Source organism: Mercenaria mercenaria, chromosome 17 (assembly GCF_021730395.1).
Source record: "Mercenaria mercenaria strain notata chromosome 17, MADL_Memer_1, whole genome shotgun sequence".
NCBI classification, from domain to species: Eukaryota; Metazoa; Mollusca; class Bivalvia; order Venerida; family Veneridae; genus Mercenaria; species Mercenaria mercenaria.
In genome coordinates, this window is record NC_069377.1 from 5,314,307 (window position 1) to 5,341,644 (window position 27,338).

Below are 27,338 nucleotides of genomic sequence, written 5' to 3' on the forward strand. Positions count from 1 at the left end.
AAACTTCGGTTTAAAGTTATTTATTTACTGATACCTCATTACGTACTGTTTTAGTTACAGATGTAAGAGATAAAATTCAAAGATCTCAGATAGCAGTGTTGAATAACTAACGACCCATTTGGCTGATGATGTATTCAGATAGAATCGAGTTTAACATCAGGAAGAAACTCACACATTCTTAAGGTAATTGTAGATTACTAATAAACGTGCCCCTTTAAAAAAACAAACTTGTTTGCAATATTGCATTTTCATACAAATTTTGGGTGTTAAATAGATTGTAGAAACATTCTACAAAGTAAGAAAATACAAACGATTGAAAAAAGATTTTCATAAATTACTTAGATTATTTTATTGTTTTCATATTTTCGTGTACTGTTTTGTACAGGAAAGGAATTTTGCATTCAAACTTATTCACCTGATTGTTAAAAACCAATTTAGTGTATACAGTCAAAATTGCATTAAGCGATCACCTAAGGGACCGCAAAACGATTTTCTAAATTTAGAAAGAAAGGAAATATGTTGATGTACCATGAGCATGTTTGCTTGCCTGACTGTTACAAAGGATTATTTTATAAGTCTGATATGACATCGTTGCGAGAAGTTTCGCACAGGGTCGTTTAATAGATACATTTGCAGGCTATTGTTTCTGTTGGTGCCGGTTTAAAAAGGGTCGCTTGTTGTGTACGGAAAAGGTCGGTAAGGAGATATATTTATGTAGTTAAATTGTTTAGGATGGATTTACTGCGGTCGCTTAATGTGAAAGTCGCTTAATACAGGTGGTCACTAGAACGATGTCAACTTACATTTGTTAAAGAGGCATGATTATAGATGCACATAACATCACTGACAGCAACGTCTACAATATCAGAAATATGATTCATAATGATACTGTATATGTCTGCAGTTTGAGCTTCATTTCTCCATAATTCTTTTGATTGATAACTCTTTTTACTATTTCATCATATTAATGGTTCTAGCAAATTAAAAACAAACAAACTTTACGCCCCCTCTTTGCCTCTTTCTTAAGCTTTGTGTTAATTTGTACAGTAAAATTGAAACATTTTTCTCTTTATCGAACAGGGGACTTCGTGCCCGAGTAATTTAATTTGCTCACATCGAATCACTTGCCCCTTACCAATGGGATGGGTATAGAATTTTTCATGTGGCTTATGGAAGGTTGGTGGCTCCACCAAATATTGACCCGCGCCTGAAACAATTTTGGACTAATCTTAGTCAGTTTACTCAAATATAGAATAAAGAGGGCTTACTGTTCTTTTTTAAATTGAAATGACAGCATTACAACTTTTATGCTCTGCTGTTAAATTTAGTCTATGTATATGCATAGAATAGGAAAAGAGAATCAGTTTCATCAGATGATGAAGTGGAAACAAAAATGATTTAACCCTTACAACTTTAGCCTTTATTAGTCTAGACAACAATTTAATCATCTGTAGATTATCAACCAGGATCATTGTACGATTTTGATGCTGAGTTGGTGCAGCTAAACTAGTATTTCTATTCAAGTACTGTTGCATTTCAATCAAGAACTTGGTACACATAACTATGTGAATGTATAATTTGTAATTGTATATTTCTAATGTATATATAAGTTTACGTTGGTCTCAATTATATTTCTTCAATGACATTTATGTGACGCTGTAGAAATGTATGTTCTGATCTATATCGTTTTAATTTGAATAAGAGACTTGAAGATTGTGCTCCGTGGAAATAAACTCATTTAAAATTTAATTCCCTTTTTGTGACGGACTGATTTCAAGTTTGTCACCTGTTCTGCTTCGTCGTGCCCTTCATGATGTTTCTTTCGGTGTTCTTCTGCAATGTCACCGAGTACATTATTATGTTTACGCTTCTATGTGTTTTGATCTTTACATCCCTAGCATATTTTGTGTTTTACAAGATGTCCCTGTGATTACTGTTGTGTGTGTAAGGGATTCACGTGGCGGGGAGTAATTGCATTTACGCTGTCTTGTAATGTAAGAACATGGTAAGTGTTAACAAGTGAGGTTTGGTGCCAGTAAACTGGATTTCTCCCCGTTGTTTTTGTTGCCACTGACTTTTCCAAGAAGGTACTGTACAGTGTTCCTTTTTATGTATTTTACTTCTATGTTAATACTGCATTTGTTTGTTTGAACATGTGTACAATGTATGTACTTGACTACTGTGTACGTACATAGTTACACATACCCAATGTACATGTAGAGCGCTGTTTATATAAAATGCAGCTTTTCATGTTGGAATTTTGTCCTTAATTTTGTACATATAAATATCGAATATCCATTAAAATGTTTACGAGAAGAAGTTGACGTTCAAAAGGGGTTCTAGTTTATTCTCTGACAGTCCCTAGAAGTGATCAAGCGGAACCGTGTGAACGAAGTTGTTGTAGGTTTTTGCAAGGATGTTACAGACAAGTATGGGAAAACTCCACCAAGTGGTCCATGAGAAAAAGTTTTTTTTTCTCTTTTAGTTTAAGCAATTGTGGCTCCTAAAACGGACAAAGCGAAATCCCTTAAACAAATTTAACAGATATATATACAAAATTGCAGCAACCAAGTTAAGTGAAGATCCTTCAAACGGTTCATAAAAACTAAGTCGTGTAAATATTTCTATTGTTAGGACTGTCCCCCACCCCGCTGAAACGGCCGATGGACCTGAAAGAGATAAGTGCCATTTAGAATAAATAAGTCTTTTTCCTACATACTTAGCCCTGGTTGTTCCTGAAAGGTACAAAACAGAACCATTTGAACAAAGTAGGAGTGTTTAATATAAAGATGTTTGACAATGAAAATGTATTTGTAATCAATAACATCTTAACTGCATGTTGAAGACTACATATTAAGGTAATGTGTATTTTCAAGTGACTATTTAATACTGATGGCCAGTCTCAATTCGTTTTCATCTGAGACCGAAAAGTATTTTGTGAACATGGGACCAGAACGACAGATACTGAGTGACATGTTAGCTTAAGGCGCCAACATACCAGAACGAGATGGCAGATGGCAGAAATCAGCTACCATAGTAAAGATGAACAAATATGGATATTTGTCAGCAGCTTAAATAACGTTTTAGAGAAATGCTAGACGCGTTAGCTTTTTATTTCATTGGAAATTGATAGATATAAAAGACGTGTCGTGAACATTAGAATCTTAGATCTGATTGTATATTACGTGCGGTTACAACGTAGGAATATATATTTCGTTGTTACTGGAGAATGTATACACTGCTACTGCGACCATGTTCAATGATAAACTGTAAATGATGACCTTTCAGTTGAAATTGTGAACAAGTGCTGTATATCGATGTGTATTCGAATTATGGACTCACTTCTTTCTGTCTTTACTAGAATGTAAAAGGTGTCGTATGATGTTAGATTTATATCAATACATTATAATCCTTAGCAACTGTAAATGCTGTTATTTTCATTATTGGAGTCTTGCTAATTAAAGAAAGAAAAATTGATTCACATTTCATTATTATTTTCTTTGCTGTATATATATTTTAATATATATATTATTCTTCAGCAGTTTTCTGTTCATATACTAGTATACATGAAAATGGATAATTGTTTTCATAGAGCATCTGAAATTTGTAAAACGCAGTATAACAACAAAGGCACTTCACTTTGAATGACGAACACCACCAAATTGAATTCTATGTCGATGGTCACAAAAGATTGTCAGGTCTTTTTGTTAAAAAATTAACTAAACATTTGTAAATCACTTATGTTTGTATGAAATTTAAACAATACCTTCCAATAAATGGACTAAACGCGTGTGACCTGCTCAAATATTAACCAACGAAATTGAAGAAAAGAATAACTGAAATATATTTATCTCAATCGTTATATTTAGTTATGTTGTGGTACTGGTTAGGCCACACAAACAATTTGTTTGTTTCCGGTAACATACTAAAAATATTAGGCAGGTAGGTCGGTATTAGTATTTCTTTTGCTTTTATTTATTAATTGGGACTTTTTTGAAATTATATTTGTGTCAAAAAATGAGTACAAATAAAGGGGTTATGCCTTAAGAGCATCAGTAAGTTAATTTCTAACATCACTGACAAGCTTTAAAACATTAAAAGTGCAGTTTTCCAACTTTTTATTAAAAAGTTGAACAATAAATTTCTTCAAGGCCATAAAACATTCAGGGTCGGCTCAAAAGTTAAGGGTAGGTCGGGATACTGGAAACAAACATTTTTCAGACCTTATATATAAATGTTCAAAATAGCACATTTTACTTTTTAACATGATATAACGCTGTCAATTTAATAACTAATTATTGCATGCTGCACTTTTGTAAATGCACTTGCTTCTTTTCATGATTTTTTGGTATACCTCTTTCTTTGTATACAATTAAAAAGATCGAGTTGTAATTTTATGCTATGTTTTGTTGAAAAATTAAAGGTACAAAACTGTTTGGTGTCATAAAAATAATAATATCTCCTTTCATGTTATATTGCAAGTGAAATATTGTTTTGAATATAAATCTATAAATGAGCTAAAGGAAACGTATGTTAAAATATTGAATAGTTTTATGTCTTTCAAAACTTTAGTTTTGTTTTGTAGTACGATTTCAGTAGATCTTTACAATTTGTAAAATGTAATAGAAATTATGGCAAAACAGAAATACCCTAAAAACATGTTAAATACCATTTTTGTGCCGGAAACTAAATAGGAAAGTAAGGACCATTGTTTGCAGATAAGTATTTAAGATTGTTAAACAATTTAAAAAAAAATCCTAAAACGCTTTTTTTGTAAATAAACTTCCTCAAACGCTTTTTTTATCTTTTGCACGAAATTTAAACATCATTTAGGAACAATGTCTCCCGTCGTCCAGCAAATGGACTAAACTATTATCCTCAATCACATAATTTAATCGTTCGAGTAAAACACACACTACCGCAATGCACACGATTAATGCTCATTAGGAAATAAGGAAAGCTTTATAAACCTTCAAAAAATTAATTCTTTTAGATACTGACATTAAGCAAAGTTTGCAGTGTTAGTTATAAACGTTTTATCAAAACTGCATGGCTATATTTTATTCTAAAAAGAATGTTCAGTAACTCTAACTTTCATATATGTTGTTGGTTTTTGTTGCTACTTCTGTGTCGGATTTAATACGAGATAAGAATGATTATGTCTCGAAAATGCAGAAAGTTACTGAATTTCTGTATCAGTCATTTGCGACAGTTGACTACCTAGCACTTTTATATCGGCGACATAACTGTATACATAAACATGAAAAAGCGACTGACAGTACCATCATATATTATTTTCATAACGTAAGTTCGTTTTCAGATTGTACAACATACGTAACAACAACCTTATCTTCGACGGTTACATTTAATGTGACTTAAAGATAAAAAATCTCATGCAACAAAATAATACTTGATATTTAACATAAATCTTGAGATATCAAAAACTTTTGTCCATATATAATGTGCCCCTTTAAACTTTATATACAATAGCCATAGAAATAGTTTACAATTGATCTAAAAACTAACAAAAAGAGGACAAGTCTCTTTTCCTTGTTTTTATACATATATAAAGTATACTTAAGAAAATTAGGAAGTTTTCCTTTTAAGAAAACAATCAAAATAAATAAATCTTACGTGGAAGAGTAAAGGTTTAACAACTTTTATGAGTCTTAAAATACCCTTATTTTCCTTCAAGTTATATTCCAACTTCTTTTGTGTGTTTCAATATTTATTGAACGGAATAGTTTTGTTTTCAAACATTGAAAATGTACTGTTGTAATTATATCTAATCCTATTGATTCTGTTAAAGATTCTCAGGAAGGACATGGTCTTTTCAAGTACAATTCGTAAAATTATCAAAGCATCATTTTGGTGTATGATAAATTGTAAATAACGTTATGCTGACGATAGTATAATATTGAATATTGTTGCATTATTTTGTTTTACTTCTGGCATTGTGAGAGTTATGGATGTAAACCGCTTTAATTCTAAATTAACACCTTCTCTTATTGATGTTAACCATTTTAATTCTCAAATATAACCCTCCTTTATTATAGCTTTATTGCAAATGTTTTTTCCTTGCTTTATACATTATCCACATACACACACACATATATACGGGAAAATTGATGAAGTGCCGTTCTGTACTTTAGATGTACAGTTTGTGAAACGCAGTAGAACTTTCAAGTAGGTTGGGTGGGTGACCTTTGGTCACGGAAACTAAATTTAAAAAAAGACAAAATATTGTTTGAAGATTTGTACTTAGATTGAATACCCTTTTTGACAAAAATGTTTGTAGAGTTGTTTATATGTTTTTGCACGAAGTTAAACATTATTAAGGGATAACATAACCATCCGGTAAATGGACTAAACGCGTGCCATAAATGGTGTTTTCAGTCGTCCAAATAAAGAAGAAGAAATACACTATCTATATTTAAGTGACATAAACCACGGGCAGTTATATCTAATCTAGGTTAGAAAAAATGTCAAAGAACAAAGCATTAATCATTTTCATACGAGATAAATATATAATGACAAATGAACTGATGAATGAACAAATCAAAAGGTAAGGTTAGTTTTTCTGGAAGACTCATGTATGGATCTAAAGATTATTTGAAGGCTTTTATAATGTAGTCCAGACTCTCTCCCACAGCACTGGTTTCTCAAGCTGTAGCACTCATGTAGTGCACTTTGATTATATACCTCTAATGTCAAATACCCGGGAGATACTAGTATACAATGTTTGAACTGTCCCTCCAGCTGTTCGCTCGTCACAATTACTTTAAAATTTGTACTTTTATCCTCCCATAGATTACATCCAGATGAAATGGATATACTATACACCACCAACATCAAGTGCATATACGTGTACTTTCGAGAATATTTCATGATCGGTACTTGGATTGAACTGTTTCGGCCTGTCCGGTCGGGCTTGAAAATGAAGGTGCTGTTGACATGTTAAAGAGTAACATTTGTAAAAAATCATTTGCATTTTATTAGTAATTGAAGTGTGACACTGACTTTGTAAATGGCTCAATGTCAGACAATATTGCAACACTGGCGAAAACCTCTTCCAGAAGATTGTTGTGTGGAGAGAAAGGAACACATGACATATTCTTAACTGACATGGAAATGACGGCGAATAAGGGAATGCATATGTCTGGTTAACCTGGTTCACCATTGAATACCCTTTTAATAAAGAAACAACGATTGGAAATTAATTCGTGCGCAATCCAATGAAATCACAAATTAATAAATAACTAGTTGCTCACAAACATGACAAGCTGGATTTGTGTGATAAAAATAGATCAAAGACGCATACATATTCTGCATCAACGGACAGATGGATGTATGAATGAGGAGGACAGGTTTGATGTCGTATTATACATGCATAACATGATTATGTAAAAGTTACACTTTAACAACAATTTTATCAATTTGCAAGCATTTACTTTCAAATATTTAGGTTGAAATTCACAGTACATATTCAATTAAATCACGATAATTAAATCTCATGGATGCTATATTTTCATGTTTGGAAGCAATGCGTGTCTATGTATACCATGGTCGAATCTTCATTTCTGTCATCTTCATTGGCACATGGTATCCCTTCCATGTTTGCCAGATAGGACCTATAGCGTCACTTCTGTTACTATAGTCTCCATTCAGCATGGATTCAAAACAATTTTTGAACCATCAACCACCAAGGCGAACCTTAGTACAGTGTCCAGTGTTGGAATCGTTATCTCTATCCTTCGTCGAAAATCTCTGCCCATTGTGATACCCGAGACTATCCCCTGCATTACCACCAATAAACCAATCCACCAAAAGTCTTTAATCTGAGTAACTGTCCCCGACAAAGAAGATCTTGTATTCTGCAAATGCTGTTTCATCGTCATTACTGGTCAGGTCAACACGCAGTTGGTATAAATTTTGGGTTGAAATCTCATGGATATTTTCGTTCCCAAGCCAATAAGTTTCACTAAGATTGCCAAACACAACCTTATAATCATACCAAGTCTTGAAAAAGCCGCTATCGGAAATTCTGCGTTGTATTACTATCCATCCACTAGTTGTTGTATCCATGTCACACATAACCCTAATTTCTCTTTGTTCTGCACCTGGATATATAGTATAAATCCCTTTGGTCTGATGTCCTTCGTTCTTAATGTCCTGATAGTTACGAGGTTTTTTACTTGTTTCCCTACAAGAACGATTCTTGTTCGCGTTATCTTCTACAACACTAGATATATTGATAAGCATCTGCCTAATCATTTCTTCCATTGTCTTTTGCGTGACACAACCTTTGGTCCCTGACGATTCAGAACGGTATCCGCCATAGATATTGATAACTTGATAGTAGGCATCTTCAAAGTCATCTGCTAAACATACTACAAGAAGCACTGTCAAAACTATAAACCAAGGTATAAATGGAAGGCCCATTGCTTCTGATATATCCGAACTGCAAATGGTATTAGTGAGGAAGAAACTTCGGTCTAAAGTTATTTATTTACTGATACCTCATTACGTACTGTTTTAGTTACAGATGTAAGAGATTCAAGTCAAAGATTGCAGATAACTGTGTTTGAATAACTAACGACCCAGTTGATGATGAATCTAGATAGAATCTAGTTAAACATCAGGATAAAAATTACAAAATTCTTAAGGTAATTGTTGATTACTATTAAACATGCCGCTTTAAAGCAGAAAATATAGACAACTTGTTTGCATTATTGCATTTTCAAGACATACCTATGTTAGGCTATACATGGATTGTAAAACATACTAAAAGATAAGAGCATACAAAAGATCGAAAATGGAGCTTTATAAATTAACTGAGATTATAAGTATCCTTCTCGTATTCTAGTGTACCGTTTTGTGCAGAAAAGGAATGTTGTATTCCAACTTATTCACCTGATTGTTAATGTTGCATTCAAACTTATTGATTGCTATAAACCAATTTAGTGTTGCACTAAGAGACCATCTAAGGGGCCACCAAGAAGTGGTCTCCTAACATATTTACTAAATTTAAGAACACATGAAATATGTTAATACGTTATAAGCATGTTTGCTTACTTGACTGTAACAAAGGATAATTCTGTTAATCTGATATTCTTTACGCACCTGTAACGTAGTAAAACGTATTAGCGTCTGATGGCCCTTTTGCGCTCCTGTAGAATCAACATTTATTACACTAAATTCATTTTGAAAATATTTCTGAAAGGTCTAGATCTGCAGCTCTCAAATACGGAGATATCTTACACCCGAGGCCTATACTGACACTTTCAGACAACATCAAAAAGGACATTTTGAGCGATTTGACGAAGTTCAAAAAGTCTCTATGTACCCTTGCTCCGTTACGTATCCCTTTGGGGTTTGTGTTTATTCCAAGTGCATCTATGTTTTCGTAGATGAAAAGCTGACATGACGTGCTAAAGCCTAGGTATATACAATTCGTTAGAGAATGATGAAAATTGACTCCCCATTAGAAAATAAGAGAAGTCCACGCGCATACATTTTGACGGTGTGACCCCTACGCGTGATCCCTGACTATCGACCAATGCAAAGGAGACGTTTAGCATGTCTACTTTCATTTTCGTTGCTTTTGGAAATAGCTGAAAATCGGGTGACGTCATTTTCTGTTGTGTCAAAAATATACAAATGCCTGGCGGGATTGCATAAAATGTGCCCGATGTCCTAAGGATATGAGACGGTTGCGAGAAGTTTCGCACACGGTCGTGAAATTAATAGACACATTTACAGGCAATTGTACTTTATGTGATCGCTAGATGCGTAATGTAAAAGTCGTTAAATGGAACGTTTTTATGTAGTGAAAACGTTTTTGAAGGATTTACTGCGGTCGCTAAATGAAATAATCGCTTAATGCATATGGTCGCTTGAACGAGGAATTTGTTAAAGGGGCATGCTTATAGATTCACATAACAACATCACTGAAAGCAATGTCTACGATATCAGAGCTCATAAATATGACTTATGTTGATATTGTATATGTCTGCAGTTTGAGCAACGTTTATCCATAATTTCCTTTGACAGTTAACGCAAGTTAAACGTAACGTAATACCCATTCTTTTTTAAGAATTGTGTTAATTTTTTAAGTAAAACTGAAACAATTCTTCTCTGGGTCTCCGTGCCCAAGTGATTAAATTTGCTGACATCGAATCACTTGCCTATTACCGATGTTGGTTCGAAACCTCATATGGGGTGTAGAATTCTTCATGTGAGAAAGCCATCCATCTGGCTTATGGAAGATTGTTGGTTCCACCCAGGTGTACATCCACGCCTGAAACAATATTGGAATAATTTTGCTCACTTTACTCAAATAAAGAATAAAGAAGGCTTACTGTTTCGCTTTTTTAAAAATTCAAATGACAGCATTATAACTTTGATGACCGGTAGTTTTCTGTATTTGTCTATAAATATACATATAAATGTAAAGGGGAATCAGTTTTGTGGACTGATGAAGTGAATACAAAAATGATTTTAACCCTTACAGTTTTAGCCTTTATTAGTCTAAACAACAATTTAATCATTTGTAGATTATCAACAAGGATCAGTGTACGATTTTGATGCTGAGTTGGTGCAGCTAAACTAGTATTTCCATGCAAGAAATGTTGCATTTCAACCAAGAACTTGATACACATAACAATGTGAATGTATAATCATCTTTAATTGAATCGTTTTGATGTACGAGGGGTGTTCCAAAAGTAATGTCACTTGCATCGGTTCTCCTATACTGCAAATGTTCTGATCATTTTAACTTGCTCTGCCCTTCAAAATACTCTCCGTCAGCCTGAATACACCTTTTGAGTCGGTCAATCCTCTTTTGGAAGCATTGTTCATACTCTTCTATGGGAACACCCATCAGATACTGATAAACAGCAGATCCAAGGGCATTTCTCGATTTGTATCTTGTTTGGGAAACAGAAAATAGTCGCAGGGGGCCAGGTCTGGCGTAAACGGAAGTGTGGAAGGACGGTAACCTTCTCTGACTCCAAAAGCTCGGTCACAATGCGTGCCTTATGAGCGGGTGCATTATCATGCAAAAGTCGGAGGTACTTAAGTCCTGTTTTGGGACGGCGACTTTTGTAGTAGTTCTTCAATTTTCTTAGAACAACTTTTTTATAGAATTTTTCCTGTGACCGTGCTGCCTTTTGGTACCGGAATTTGAATGATTGGACCCTTATGAGTGAAAAAAAATACATATAAAACCTTCTTCACCGTTCGTATTCGTTTGGCAATACTTGGGCGTCTCGCATTTTTGGTGACCCAAATTCGGTTGGAATACTTCCGCTTTGGTTCAAAATAATAAACCCAGGTTTCATTACCAGTAATTATATTATCAAAAACCTTTTTGCTGTATTTTGGGTACATGTTCAGAAGTTTTTTTGCCATTGTTACTCGGGTCCTCTTTTGTTCATCTGTTAACAAATGGGGTATCCATCTTGCATTTATTTTTTTAAGTTTTAGGTGTTTCTTCAAAATTCCATGAACTCGAGCTAACGACAAGTTTGTCAGTCGGGCCAATTGCCTTACGGTGAATCGGGCATCCTTTTTTTTAGCAAATTGAGGATTTTTTCGATGTTACCTTTCGACGTAGTTGTTGAAGGATGATCTGTGCGAGCGGCATCTTTGGGTTGCTGCTGTCCGGTCCTAAATCTAGCTTCCCACCTACAAATAGTCCTGAGAGACATTTGACCCTCCCCATAAATGTTGCACACCTCACGGTGAATATCTACCAGCTTCTTGCCGAGTAGCGACCTACCTTTTATGTAGGCCCTAATTTCAAGCACATTTTCAGCTCTTTTCCCAGTCATTTTGTGTAAAGTGTAATGAATACGCTATAAAGCAATGTACACTTTACCAAGGTCAGCGAACGTGTGAGTGAGATATTTACCTATGTTACAATTCAGTGATCATTCTATCGACACGAGGTGGTTTTGTGTACACATGACACATTTTCCGCGAAATAAAACACAAATGACATTATTTTTGGAACACCCCTCGTATAGATAAGCAAGTATATTTGTTCAATGACATTAATTTGACGCTGTAGAAATGTACGTTCTGACCTATATCGTTTTAAGTTGAATACGAGACTTGAAGATTGTGCTCCGTTGAAATAAACTCTTTAATTCCCTTTTCTGCGACGGACTGGTTTCATATTTGTCACCTGTTCTGCTTTGTCGTACCCTTCGTGGTGTTTAGTTTGGTATTCTTTTGCAAAGTGATCGAGTACATAATTGCATAATTGTGTTAACGCTTCTATTGGTTTTAATTTATGCACCTTTACATGAGCATATTTTGTGTTTTTCAAGGTGTTCCTGTGGTTACTGTTGCGTGTGTAAGGGATTCAGCTGGCGGGGAGTAAGTTTGTTTACGATGTTTTGTAATATAAGAACATAAGAACAGGGGATTGGGATTGGGGGTGGGGGGGGGGGGAAGGGAAGGGTTAAACGTGAGGTTTGGCGCCAGTCAACTGGTATAGCTCCCCGTTAGTGTTTTGCCATAGACAGTTCAAATATGGTACTCTAGTGTTCTTTTTTCACTTATGAATATTTCTGTTTGTTACTTCTATGCTATGTTAATGCTGCACTCGTTTGTTTTAATGTGTACATGTGCTTGACCACTGTATACGTATATACAGTTACACATACTCATATTTTCATGTGGAGCGTTGTTTAGGCGGCTGCGTTCAATGAATGTAGATTTTCCTGTTGGACTTTTGTGCATATGAATATCGAAGATCCATCAAAAGGTTTATGAGGCGAAGTTATTTAAAATTTTAAGGTTTTCTAGTTCTAGCTCTGGCGAGCCCTGGAAGTGGCCAAACGGATCCATGTGAAAAACATGTGAGAGGTTTGTGCAAGGACGTAGAAAACTCCACCAAATGGTCTTTGAGAAAAAAAATTGTGTAAGAAGAAAAGCAGTATCATTTGAACAAACTTGAGAATTGTCAAAATAGTTAATAAACTACCCACAACTCTGTACAACTTCTATCACACATTTTACTTTTCACTTGAGAAAAGCTGTCAATTTAATAATTTTAATAATTAAGAAATAATATATCCCAAATAGTGTTTTGTTATTAAACATATAATTCGTCTTTTAGATGCGATTTATTATATCACTCTGGCTCCGCCATGATGATGTAAATCCCTCGGATCTAAACTCCAAACAATGATTTTATTCACGCACAAGTCACTGTTTGAGATATATTATTTCGATTCTTACACGGTTATCAAGGATTATTATGTAGATCCTTGACGATATCCATCAAATATTTACCTGATTTCTCTTGATTTCTTTTCCAGTGCGCCGCTATGCCGTCTAACGCTATGACGTAACAGTTGTGACATCAGATTAATGCATTGTTGAATAATAACACAAAATTATAAACCTTCTTTAAAGTTCTTATTTTAATAGGAAAACAAATCGGATCGTGGTAGAATTAATTATAAGACGCTTCACTTTCGAAAATGCACTGGAATTGTTTCCAGCTGATTGTTCGGGATACCTCTTTCTATGTATACAACTAAAACGATAAAGATGTAATTTTATGCTGTGTTTTATTTAAAAGATAAGTTACGTGCCTGTTTTGTTTCACAAAATAAAAATAAAATAAACACCATCTCCTTGTGTGTTATATTGCAAGTGAAAGAATATTTTGGATATAAAGTCAAACATTTTGACCTAAAGGGAAAATATATTAAAATAACAGGTAGTTTTTATCTCATTTACAAACTTTAAATACTTTTTTTGAAGTACTATTTCAGTAGATTTTATAATTTGTAAAACGCAATAGAAAAAATGACTAGGCAGTCCTACATGTACATACACTAAACCCATGTCGAATAATGTCTTGGTCACGGAAACTAAATCGGAATGTAAGAACAATTGTTGGCAGATGTGTACTTGAGATTGCTAAGTATGTAAACCGATGTCGGATAAGGTCTTGGTCGTGGAAACTTAACAGAAAAGTAAGAACAATTGTTAGCAGATGTGTACTTGAGATTGCGAAGTACGTATTGTTTAAAAACTTCCTTAAATGTTTGGTTTTTTATCTTTTGCACGAAATTAACAATGTCACCGTCCAGTAGACGCTTTACCTAAATCACGTTCAGTTTAGAAAACTAGGGAAACCCTTTTAAAACTCTTTCAAATCCTGACATTAACAAAAAGTTGGAATGTTATGAAAAACTGCATGGTAATTTTTTATTGTGAAAAAGACTGTTCAGTAACTCTCTAGCTGTTTAGTCATGTTGTTTGTTTAATGGCTACTTCAGTGTCAGATCTAAGTTGTGACAACCCGCCAGCTCAGCACAGTAGGGAGAGCGCAGATCTACGAATCGCGGGGTCGCGAGTTCGATCCCCCGGGCGGGCCGTATGTTCTCCATGACGATTTAACAAAAGACATTGTGTCTTAAATCATTTGTACTCCACCTTTGATTCATGTGGAGAAGTTCGCAGTTACTTGCGGAGAACAGGTTTGTACTGGTACAGAATCCAGGAACACTGGTTCGGTTAACTGTCCTCCGTTACATAACTGATATGCTGTTGAAAAACGGCGTTAAACCCAAAACAAACAAACAAACAAACAAACAAACAAACTTTTTTGTGACTTGAATATGCAGAAAGTAACTTGATTTCTGTGTAAATCATTAAGGTGTCTTATTAAAGGCCGGTTCTAAGCAAGTGTAAATCTATGCCTTGAGGGGCATATAGGATCTCCCTATGCAGTCAAAAGCTTGAAAAGTCGTCACATGACCTACATTCTGACTCAATAAATATTTTACAGGGACCTCTTATTCCCACTAACGCGATTGGTAACTTTTGCATGAAACAGTCACAAATGACAACCATAAATATGACACTATAGGTAGGCAGGAGTTTGTTTGATGAATATATTAAACGTACGCAGTTAAAACATATGCAATGCTATCATGCACCTGACATGTTTATATTGTGGACTAGGCGTTTATTATACTACTTAAGTACCCTTAATCTTAAACTGTAATTTTGCCTCAGCTGCTTTAAAGTTATGAAATTGTATTGCATATTTATTTACAAAAGTGTGACACCTTAACAATATACTTTAACACGCCCATCTTTTCGCATGGATAGCCCGATCACTTGTGCATGACGCTTTCACAACGGTTTGTTTTGACTTACACTTCGGTTAATAGACATTTTTCGAACACATCGATTACCTCAGAAAAAAGAGTTAAAATGAATCAGAGAATTTTTGTGTTTTCTTTGATAATAAAATTGATTTACGCGAACGATGGTGAACATGTTGGCAACACCATAATCAACGTTAATGGATGTTGTAGCCAACACACAACCGATGGCGAGTTAACTGAACAAAATAAAAGATTGGTAGGAAATATTTCAACGGTAATGAATGATTTTGAACAAAGACTGGAAACAATTTTGGGAACATTAGATGGTGGGTCGAGAATTCGCGACTGTCAAGACGTGCAACGCTTAGGATATAACACAACCGGTATCTATACGATATATCCTGATGGAACAATGGGATTTCCAGTGAGATGCGATATGGATGGTGGTTGGACTGTTATACACAGAAGAGTGTCTGAAAGTGACTTTTATAAGTCTTGGAACGATTATCAGACTGGATTTGGAAATCTAAGCAATAATTTCTGGCTAGGAAATCAACAGATACATACAATTACCACAAGGGGGTGGTATCAGTTGCGTGTTGATCTTGAAACAGTTAGCGGTATTGTTGCATATGCGGAATATAATGTTTTTTCGGTCGGGAATGTTGACTCCATGTATAAACTCTCCGTGGACGGTTATAGTGGTAATGCAAGTGACAGTCTTGCAAATTACCACAACGGGAAAAAGTTTTCTACCAAGGATAGGGATAACGATGACTACAGTGGGCACTGTGCACAAAAGCATCATGGCGGCTGGTGGTACAGATCTTGTGATATGTCTAATCTTAACAGGAACTATGATGCTATGGAGTGGGAATCATTTACGGGAACTGACGATCCTTTGCGTTTTACAGAAATGAAGATCCGACGTTGGCGACCGACTGCCGAAGATTAATTTTCTTTTGAATACTAGTATTGTCAGGATGTTAATTGCATTTATCTTTCCACAGACAAAATATCTTTGTAACTTAATTCATATAAACAAAAACGACAATTATTTTATCATCATTATAATTATTTATGCGAAATTGATTACACCAATCAGATTACAGAAACAACATACCTATGTGTTTAACATGATTGTCTTTAGCGACACCTCAACAACATTATGCACATCAGCTGTCTGTAATAACATGTAATTTCTGGATTCTTTGTGAAGAACAGAAGGAAGTATATATGTTTGTAATTTTTCAGTCGCTCGCAGATTATATAAAATCATACAAATTAAAGTTTATTTAAATTGTACGATAAATGAGTTGGATAATAGAAAAATCTTCTTATGAATACTATATCTATTCTTAAGCAAATTCATCGTTCAAATCAAACTTTATTCACTTAGAGGGTATAGGATAAGTTTTTGTTTGGCAACAAAAATGAAACTGATAATTGATAATTTTGAGCATAATACTGTCGGGAAGTCGTTTATTGTTCTCATTTCATTTTCCTCTGAATTATTGCCTATAGATCTTGGCACTTGACTTTGTGTCTTTTAAATAATATAAAAGATGAATTTGGTTTAGGAAAAGATAAATTTGACGTTTATTACAATTAATGCTGTGGATTGGATAATATTCGCGAACACTTTATTTTCGCTTTTATTTACGAATTCAAAATATGAGTGAATGTTAATCAATATCATGTTCAAAAACACAAACACTCATGTTTCGCGAATTCTTAACAACTGTAGACCTGGATCGCATGTGATAATTTACAGACACCGGTATATATCGGATTCAAGCTATTTGAATGATAAGTATCTTTAAAGTATATATTTTGTAACCATGGTATTGTATACTAAATTCGTGCGGACGTGCAATAATCTGCATATTTTTTCGTGCGCCCCAACTGATTTTCACTTCCAGACATGCGCAGAAGACCGCTCCAGCTCTGCAATGAGCAACATTGATTTTCTTAACACCGCGAATAAGAATGCTACATGTTACCATGAAATTGCTAAACAAAGTCCAATGAACAGGGTAATTTTCTCGAATATTACCTAATCTGCAGTAGATACAATGTGTACGCTATGCACAACATTTCTTAAAATATGCGATAACAAACATAATACTAAATGTCTAAATTATATGTAAATTTAAGAATAAAAGCAGATCATATTGATTCAATCATTTTAAGATCTACAAAGCTCAACTTACACAATTTGTCAAGTGTCTTCTAATGTATTTTGAACTGAATTCATCAGTATCCATTCAGCCTTTGTATATGTATATACGTATTAATATTGTAAGTTTGTAAACATAAATCTGTCTTTAATAAAGATTATAGGTTCGAGCTTGTTTATTTATTCGTCGAATATTCGTTGAATATATGGAACTTGTTCTATTATACAATAATAACTCCGGAACAGTTGCTTTCCTTAATATGTACACATTGACTCCAAATTCTGTTGTAATCTTCCGAACGTTCCGGCCTTTAAGACTATTCCAGAATATCATGAAGTTGTCAATTTTGACTCATCATCTCCACAGCAAAATAGCAATGAGAAAATTCCTATTATGCTATGGATTATACATAGCTGATTTGAGATTTGGTACTTAAATAACTGTTTTCATTTGCAATCAAGATCTTGTCGTTAAGGTTACCTATAGGTGTTCCAATCTGTGTAGAAATGGCTGTCCTATCCATAACTCTGCTTAAAGGTTGGTCAGTTAACAAGTTATTTCGTCCATACCGCACCTCACTAAAATTTCAGTCGTCCTAGGATCTGACTATACAGGTATACCAGTCTTCTGGTATTTATTGGTACTCTAGGCTTAGAACCTTGGGAAGGCGAAGAGTGTGACATGGACGAGACATACACGGTCATTTTCTAAACTCTTTCTTATCAAATTATGTTCTCTTGTGGCATACCTCTTAACGGCCGTCAGCTATATTTTTTTTTCATTTTCACACATTACCGTGAACTTTCCAACTTGTTATTGAACAGTATAAAATTTAAACTTGATGAGGCATGCAAAACTTTTAATTGTGTGCATTCAGCCGTCTTCTTCGTAACAACTTTTTTATCGTATTTTGTTTTGGAATATTAAAGATTGTACTCAACAACTATATAGGCATCTGTATCCAAAAAGTGGTAATGGACGAACTCACAAGCCCTGGTTTCGTAGTCAGTAACACCATGTAAGAGATGACAACCCTTATTGAAAAGCATACTTGGTTTTCAGATACACAGCTAAAATTTATTTTTAGATTGTGGGAGACTTTATAACTGAATGACATACGTATGAGTTACTAAGACTTACGTGTGAGATACTAAGCCATACGTCCGAGATACTTAGTCATACGTATGAGTATGTAAGTCGTACGTATAAGTTAGTTAGTCGTACGTAAGACAATGTAATATCTCTCAGGTAGCACCAAGACGATTTCATACAAACCTGATCAATTTATACTTACAATACAAAATGTAGTTTTCTGATGCAAGTTTGTTACAAACACAGCCTAAAAGATTTGATAAGAAGCTTTGTGTCTGACATCATTCGTCCTCCGACTCTGATTCATGTGGGTAAGTTAACAGTTACGTGCGGAGAGCAGGTTTGTACTGCTGCAGAATCCAGGAACACCGGTTAGGTTAACTCCCAGCCGTTAAATAAAACTGAAATACTGTTGCAAAACGGCGTTAAAGCAAAAACAAATAAACAAACAAACAAACAAGACTATAAACCTTCAGATTCTTTTATAGAGGTTGCTGGCCGCCGTTCAAAGGCTTGCTTTTAATATGTTTTATTTATTATATAACGTATATTGTCTTGTATATTTGTTGGCATTACTTTTATTTACTTCCTCCACCCCTCCTCCTCATTGACCCCCTTTTTATGATCACCTTTTGGTATACCTTTTCTCTTCATCTCCTCATTTTACCCCGTCCCCTCTTTTTAGACCAATGATTAAGTACTTATTGACGGACATTGAAACAACTCGTCTGGTATATCTTGCTGAAGTTGGCGGCCTAATAGCCTGGCCTACTTAAGCTGGCGGCCTAGCGCGGCCTGTAGTTAGCGGGAAGGCCGCCTAGCGGCGTGGCAGACACGTGCATTAATTATGAAACAATCATGAATATACGAAAGATATAATGCAAACTGTGAATACAATTTCTTAAAGTAAATACTCAGTAAAGCACATAAAACAAAAACAGAATGAAATCAAGCACATTTAATTTGTGATATGCCGCTTGGCCGCTAGAATTGTTAAAACATTACTGTTTTCTTTTCATATGATCAAGTTAAATATTCACGAGTATTTAAAATTCGTGAGTGATATTCTTTACAAAGTTAAGTGAAAATCAAACTGTCGTGAAAATTACACATTCTACAGTATTATTACAGAAGGATGAAAAATACTTTTATATTGTATAACCTTTATGGAAATAATCCATTTTAACGTTTGCTATTTTTCGTTGTACAGTTATCGCTCTTAGGAAAATGTTTGTGCTATGAAATTTATTTCAAATTCTAATATGCTTGTGTCTGTTAGGTAAAACACTCTTACGCTAGAATGACGTCACGTTAACGTCCGGTGACGTCAAAGTTCTTGTTGCGACCACGAAAGAGCGCTTCTATATTTTATCTACTGTTTTAGATGAAGGGCATATTAGAATCGAAATGATTTATAGTGAAAGAGTGTTTTAACACTATTTATACACTCGTGCAATTAATACGCCCGACATATAACCACCCATCATGAATAAATAGTATTAAAGCACTCTTTTGGTATAAATTATTCTTAAATGTTACAATGGTATTTCAATATGTACATGCAGCTGTATTCCCCTCTGTATCATGTGCGGTATTTTTTTCCGCGTTTAATCAAATTCGAGGAAAAGTTTACAGGAAACTCTTATTCCCTCTAACGCGATTGGTAACTTTTGCATGAAATAGTTACAAATGATGATAACAATTAATATGACACTATAGGTAGGCAGGAGTTTGTTTGATGAATAGATTAAACGTACGCAGTTAAAACATATGCAATGCTATCATGCACCTGACATTTTTATATTGTGGGTTAGGCGTTCATTACTCTAATTTTGTATCAGCTGCTTTAAAGTTATGAAACTGAATTGTCATATTTACAAAAGTGTGACACCTTAACAATATACTTTCGCATGGATAGCACGACCACTTGTGTATGACGCTTTGTTATTTTTCGACTTACACTTCAGTTAGTGGACATTTTCCGTGTACATTGATCACTTCAGAAAATACAGTTAAAATGAATCAGAGAATTATCGCGTTTTGTGTGATAATAAAATTGATTTACGCAAACGATGGTGAACATGTTGGCAACACCATAATCAACGTTAATGGATGTTGTAGCCAACACACAACCGATGGCGAGTTAATTGAGCAAAATAAAAGATTGATAGGAAATATTTCGACGGTAATGAATGATTGTGAACAAAGACTGGAAACAATTTTAGGAACATTAGATGGTGGGTCTAGAATTCGCGATTGTCAAGACGTGAAACGTTTAGGATATGACAAAACCGGTATTTATACGATATACCCTGATGGAACAATGGGATTTCCAGTGAGATGCGATATGGCTGGTGGCTGGACCGTTATACACAGAAGGGTGTCTGAAAGTGACTTTTATAAGTCTTGGAACGATTATCAGACCGGATTTGGAAATTTAAGCAAGAATTTCTGGCTAGGAAATCAACAGATACATACACTTACCACAAGGAGTGGTATCAATTGCGTGTTGACCTTGAAACGGTTAGCGGTATTGTTGCATATGCGGAATATAACGTTTTCTCGGTCGAGAATGTTGACTCTATATATAAACTCTCCGTGGACGGTTATAGTGGTAATGCAGGTGACAGTCTTGCATATCACAACGGGAAAAAGTTTTCTACCAAGGATAGGGATAACGATGAGCACAAAGGAAGCTGTGCACAAATACATCCTAGCGCCTGGTGGTACGGAGCCTGTGATCAGTCCAACCTGAACAGGAACTATAATGCTATGGAATGGGAATCATTCACGGGAAATGACGATCCTTTGCGTTTTACAGAAATGAAAATCCGACGTTGGCAACCGACTTCTGAAAATTAATTTTCTTCTTAATACTAGTAGTGCCATTATTACATTGATCTTTCCACATATAAATTAAAACGACCATTATATTATCATTATAACGATTTATGCGAATTTGATTACACCAATCACATTACAGAAACAATATACCGGTGTGATTAACCTGCTTCTCTTTAGAGACAGAGCGACATAACTGTAAACTACTATAGACAACAGATACCTGTTCTACGTAAAGGGTGAAATTATTATGCGATACTTTGCAAGCACCTTAACATTTATTTATAGAATAAAGTCAATACTTAAACAATAATGGAACTAGATTCTTTGTGAAGAACAGTCTTGAAAACGATGGCATATGTATAATTTATACAGTTTAATAATTTCGGTATGTATCTTTTAGTCACTAGCAAATTGTATAAAATTATGCAAATTACAGTTTATTAGTCCCCTACTGGTTGAAAACCAGTTTCGGGGACTACAGGAATATGCTTTTCCGTTATATCGTCCTCCCGTCCGTCCGCAATTTCGTGTCAGGTCCATAACTCTGTCATCCATAAAGGGATTTTAATATTACTTGGCACAGATGTTTCCCATGATGAGATGACATGTCATGCGCAAAATCCGGACCCCTAGCTTAAAGGTCAAGGTAACAATTGGAGGTCAAAGGTCAACAGTGCTTTTTTTCCTGTCCGGTCCATAACTCTCCCATCCATGAAGGGATTTTAATTTTACTTGGCACAAATGTACCTCATAATAAGATTTGTCATGCACAACTTTCAGACCCCTAGCTAAAAGGTCAAGGTCACAATTAGCAGTCAAATTTTAACATGGCATGAACAGGGTCTGTTTCGTGCCCGGTTCATAACTCTGACATTCATAAAGAGATTTTAATATCACTTAGCACAAATGTTTCCCATGATGAGACGACGTGTCATGCTCAAATCCCGGACCCCTAGCTCAAAGGTCAACAGAGCTTTTTTCCTGTCCGGTCCATAACTCTGCCATCCATGAAGGGATTTTGATATTACTTGGCACAAATGTTTCCCATGATGAGACAACGTGTCATGCGCAAAACCCAGACCCCTAGCTTAAAGGTCAGGGTCACAGTTGGAGGTCAAAGATCAATAAGGTTTTTTTCCTGTCCGGTCCAGACCTCTGTCATAGTCAAGGGACACAATATTACTTGGCATAAATGTTTCCCATGATGAGACGACGTGTCATGCTTAACACCCAGAACCCTAACTTAAAGGTCAATGTCACACTTAGAAATCAAAGGTCAATAGGATTTTTTTACCTGTCCGGTCTATAACTTTGTCATGCAAAACAGGATTTAAATATCAGCTGGCACACATATTTCTCTGGATGAGACAACATGTCATACGCAAAGCCCGGCCCTAGGTCTAATGTCAAGGTCACACTTAGAGACCAAAGGTCAGATACAAGAATGACTTTGTCCAGAGCATTTCTTTTTCATGCAAAGAGGGATTTTGATGTAACTTGGCACAAATGTTCACCAACATGAGACGAATTGTCATACGCAAAAACCAGGTCCCTGGGTCTAAGGTCAAGGTCATATCTAAAGGTCAAATGTCAAATTCAAGAATGACTTTGTCCGGAGTATTTCTTCTTCATGCATGGAGAGATTTTGATTAACTTGGCACAAACGTTCACTGCAATAAGACACCCTTGCTGTTAGAATTACGTCCCTTTTTGTGACAATAAATAGATTATATTGTAACTTTTTAGTTACTGGCCGTGGAGAAAAACCGAGACCACTTTTCTGTGGTACAACATGCATGTTACATCCACTTTTTAGTTGTATTTTGACCTATCTCTACCTGAACAAGAGTTTCTTGTGGACTTATATTATATAGATTTTTTTTATTTTTATTTTTTATTTTGATTTTTTATTTTTTTTGTGGTGCCGGGGGGGGGGGAGTGATTAATTTCCCTTTGTTGTTACTATAAATAACTTATATGATAACTTTTTAATAATCGGCCAAAAAAAATCAATATAAAACAACTGTGGGTATTTATATATGCAAATTTTAATCCAAGTTTTTCGTTATAACATATTGTATATATAGTAGGGTCTTTGTTTTGTATGGCAATACTTCATTCACTTGTTTAAAGGTCCATAATGCTTTTTTTGTATTTTAAAAACAGACGAAATAGCTTTCAAAATAGTTAATGCGTACTTACGTTGTTAGAAAAGCACTACTTTTAAAAAAATATTGCACATAAACTATCAATTATATTCATAAAGGGAGGTAATAAAACAACATATTCAATAAAACATTTCAGTATATTCAGCAATATTCAAACATTTGACAACTGTTAAAGGAAGTAGTTATCAGAAATAGGATTTAATAAGAAATCAATGTATTTTACGTTTATAACGGAAAATGTGGCAGCCTCATTTTAAACAGAGGAATTATGAGCCTTTAAATTGTACCATAAAGAAGCTGGAAAATAAACAAAAAACCTGCTTATGAAGACTGAAGCAATTCCCATGCAAATTCCTCTATCAAAACAAATTTTATTCACATGGAAGGTATAGCATACATCTCGGTTTGACAGTACAATAAAACAGATAAATGATAATTTTGAGCATAATGCCATTAGGAAGCCGTTTAATGTTTCATTAATGAGCCACGCCATGTGAAAACCAGCATAGTGCTTATGCGACCAGCATGGATCCAGACCAGCCTGCGCATCCGGGCAGTCTGGTCAAAATGCATACTTTTCGCTAACGGTTTCTCTAATTGCAATAGGCTTTGAAAGCGAACAGCGAGGATATGTCTGGATCCATGCTGGACGCAAATGCACTATGTTGGTTTTGTCATGGCGCGGCTCATTTCATTTTCATCCGAATTAGTGCGTCTCGATCTTAGCACTTGACTTTGTGTCTATTAAAAGAAATAAATTCGAATCAGACGGAGATACAGTTAAATTGAGCAGGTATTGCAATTGATACTGTAGATTTGATAAAATCGCGACAGTTTTCTTTTCGCGAATTCGAAACACTAGTGAAAAATAATTTACATCATGTCCAAAAATACAAACAGTCACGTTTCGCGAATTCTTCCCACCGCGAATAAGACCGCGAATATAACCACGGAATTGCTAAACAAAGTGCAATGAACTGAATAAACTTGGTAATTTTCCCGAATAATTATAGATAATTTGAAAGCATAAAATTTCTTAAAATAAGCAATTGGAAAAATATGAATGTCTAAATTATAAGTGAATTTAAAAATGAAAGAAGATTGTATTGATACAATTATTTTAAGAGCTACAAATGAGAGGACAACCATAAGCTGTCATAGCTTCCTATTCAATTCCTTAAATAATGCTTTGTAAATGTTTCATGGATTTCTGATATAAAAATATTCAAACTAGGAGCTACAAAGCTCATCTTCCACAATTTGTCACGTGTCATCAAATGTGATCTTGAATTGAATCCATTAGTATCTTTTGTATTATGTATTCGTGTTAATATTGTAACTTTGTAAATCAATAAAAAATATGAATTCGAGTTTGTTTATTGATTTTGTCAAACATTGTTTGAATCCACTCCAGAAATCTCCAGTCTTGCCAACAATTCCACAACGGTTACCACAGTTCAGTTCAGATTTACCACAAAAAGGAACTTGTTCCAAAATCCTACAGTGACTCCGGCAAAGTTGCTTTCCTTGATACATTGTATGTACACATTGTCTCTAAATTCTGTTGTAAACTTCCGAACACTGTTGCCTTTAAGATTATTTTAGATTTCGTTCTTAATCATACACATGTTTTATTTCCAAGCCTGGAAGCCCATTTCCGTACACCTAGAAAATGCTTTAAAATCAGAGTTTTCGGACATGTCACCGTTCTTTGTCGAAACATTATGCATAAAGTGCTGAAACTAATTTTATTTCGTATGTTATAAAGACCCCAACAATAACCTAAGATGACCAAATATTGGCTTAAGGGCATCGTTTTGGCGCAGAATGTAACATTAACTGAGTACGAAAACATGTTTTTATTTCGCGAAGAGGTCTTTTTTGGACGTATGCCGTCGGCATCCTGAATATCCGTAGGCTATGTTATATGTACTATTATTTTAACATACATACCAGCTATATATCTACATGTTTTATTTCATCCCAAAATCCCGCTTGACGCTGTGAATTACAGCAGTAACAAAGATTTGAGCCCATTTTGGACAATTTAAAAAAAAATAGGAAGCCATTGGTGTCCTGAACATCCGCCGACAATAGATTTTGTAGTGTTTTTTTTTTAAACAGAAATACCAACAATATATCGATATCGTGAAATGCATCCAATAGCCCTACGGCAGCAAGAGGGCTTGAAGCCCATTTCTTGAGACATAAAAAGACAGAACATTATAAAAAGAACAGCTTTGAAATTTTTTCGATGGCCAATAATGCATAAATTAATAAAATTGATTTCATATCGTATTTTGCGCAACTTCCAACTACTGTTGTTACTGCTATAACTTCTAGCAGTAGCATCAGCAATATTGTTGTTGTTGCTAAAACTGCCAACAGTAACAGTAGTAATACTGTTGTTCCTGCTAAAACTTTACAACAGTAATAGCAGTAAAACTGCTGCTTCTGCTATAACTTCCAGCAGTAGTAGCAGTAACACTGCTGTTACTGCTATAACGCTCCAGCAGTAACAGCAGTATACTGCTGCTACTGCTCTACTGCTTACTTCACGCTGGTGCATAAATGACACGAAAAATACACGCCATACACGGCAACGTTATACTGTTAACGTCACGTCCCTAAATGCGTTCGATGACTTACTTAAAACATTGTAAGTCTTGAAGTAGTAAAGATAATTTCTTCAAATTTTCATATTTGAAAGGTGAAAGAATGTTCTTTTTGTATATTTGAAAATGTTCCAAAACAACCTATCACTGCAATATTTAAGTATTGCAGCCTTTAAGTCCATATCTAAGATTTCAAAACACCAACAACATAAAATGCTAATATCGCATGCTTTCAAAAGAACAAAAATCTCTCTGAACAAGAACAAAGCCACAAATTGAAATTAGGCTCCTCACACCTTTTTTTTTTATCTAACTTGTATCTGTGGAGCCATTTTATGCAAACCTAATCAATTAATACAGCTGAAGAATGTTTTGTCTGTTAGTTTGTTTTGAATTCAACGCCGTTTTCAACAGTATTTCAGTTATACAACGGCGGGCAGTTAATCTAACCAGTGTTCTTGGATTCTGTATAAGTACAACCCTGTTTTATTGCAAGAAACTGCCAACTTCCCCTCATGAATCAGAGGTGGAGGACGAATAATGCTAGACACAATGTCTTTTATCAAAGCGTCAAAGAGAACATGCGCCCTGCCAAGGGATCGTCCTCATGACCCTGCGATCCGTAGACCAACGCTCTCCCTAATTAAGCGGACGGGCTTACTGAAGAATACATTCACAATTCAAAATGACTTTTTTTCTATGAAAATACCGCTTATAAAATCATCCTAGTGAGCGTAAAGTTTTGATTGGCCTACTTCGCGATGTTTGGTACAGGCTATGGTTGCTGATCTCAGTGTTTCAAGACAGTCTACTATTATTTTTTTTAAATGTGTAAAATGACACTAACGCCGGACAAAAATGTTATTTTTTGATTTCTCTAAATAAAAACATTTTTATCCTTACCCTCTTTGTGGAATGAACCCAGCTTCATAGATATTGTAACATATATGTATATGTCAATGTATGCTGTTCCATAAAACATTAACTCTACTGTATTTTACAACCCGTGTCACAAATCATTTTGCAGTAGAAAGCGGTATTTTGTACTGCTAGTAAATTTCGATTGAATGAATTGAATACATTTTTACCTATTACAGGCTTTTATAGACAGTGTGATACGTTGTGGCGTCGAAGCGTAGGGAAATACAGAACCTCAGAGAGGCAGGTCCATTATGTTTCTATTCTGTATTAAGATTACTTCATGGAGCCGGTAGATGGATTCCCGGTTTGGATCTTTGGAATTTTTAAAAGGACTTAACATCTCATTGATATGCGGAACTTTGTCTAAAGTGCTAAAAC

General features: G+C 34.9%; 2 protein-coding genes across 2 annotated transcripts; one reads left to right on the top strand and one right to left on the bottom strand.

Annotated features, from left to right (window-relative positions):
- Positions 1-7,833: 7,833 nt before the first annotated feature.
- Positions 7,834-8,442, bottom strand: LOC123536763 (microfibril-associated glycoprotein 4-like). The gene has a single exon (XM_053528685.1). The coding sequence runs from the start codon at positions 8,440-8,442 to the stop codon at positions 7,834-7,836; it is 609 nt and encodes a 202-aa protein (XP_053384660.1).
- Positions 8,443-15,417: 6,975 nt separating this feature from the next.
- LOC123536563 (fibrinogen C domain-containing protein 1-A-like) lies at positions 15,418-16,095 on the top strand. The gene has a single exon (XM_053528689.1). The coding sequence runs from the start codon at positions 15,418-15,420 to the stop codon at positions 16,093-16,095; it is 678 nt and encodes a 225-aa protein (XP_053384664.1).
- Positions 16,096-27,338: the final 11,243 nt, after the last annotated feature.

Excerpts from the sequence above, each read along its gene's own strand:
- LOC123536563 (XM_053528689.1), top strand. The coding sequence starts at position 15,418 with ATGAATGATTTTGAACAAAGACTGGAAACAATTTTGGGAACATTAGAT.
- LOC123536763 (XM_053528685.1), bottom strand. The coding sequence starts at position 8,442 with ATGGGCCTTCCATTTATACCTTGGTTTATAGTTTTGACAGTGCTTCTT.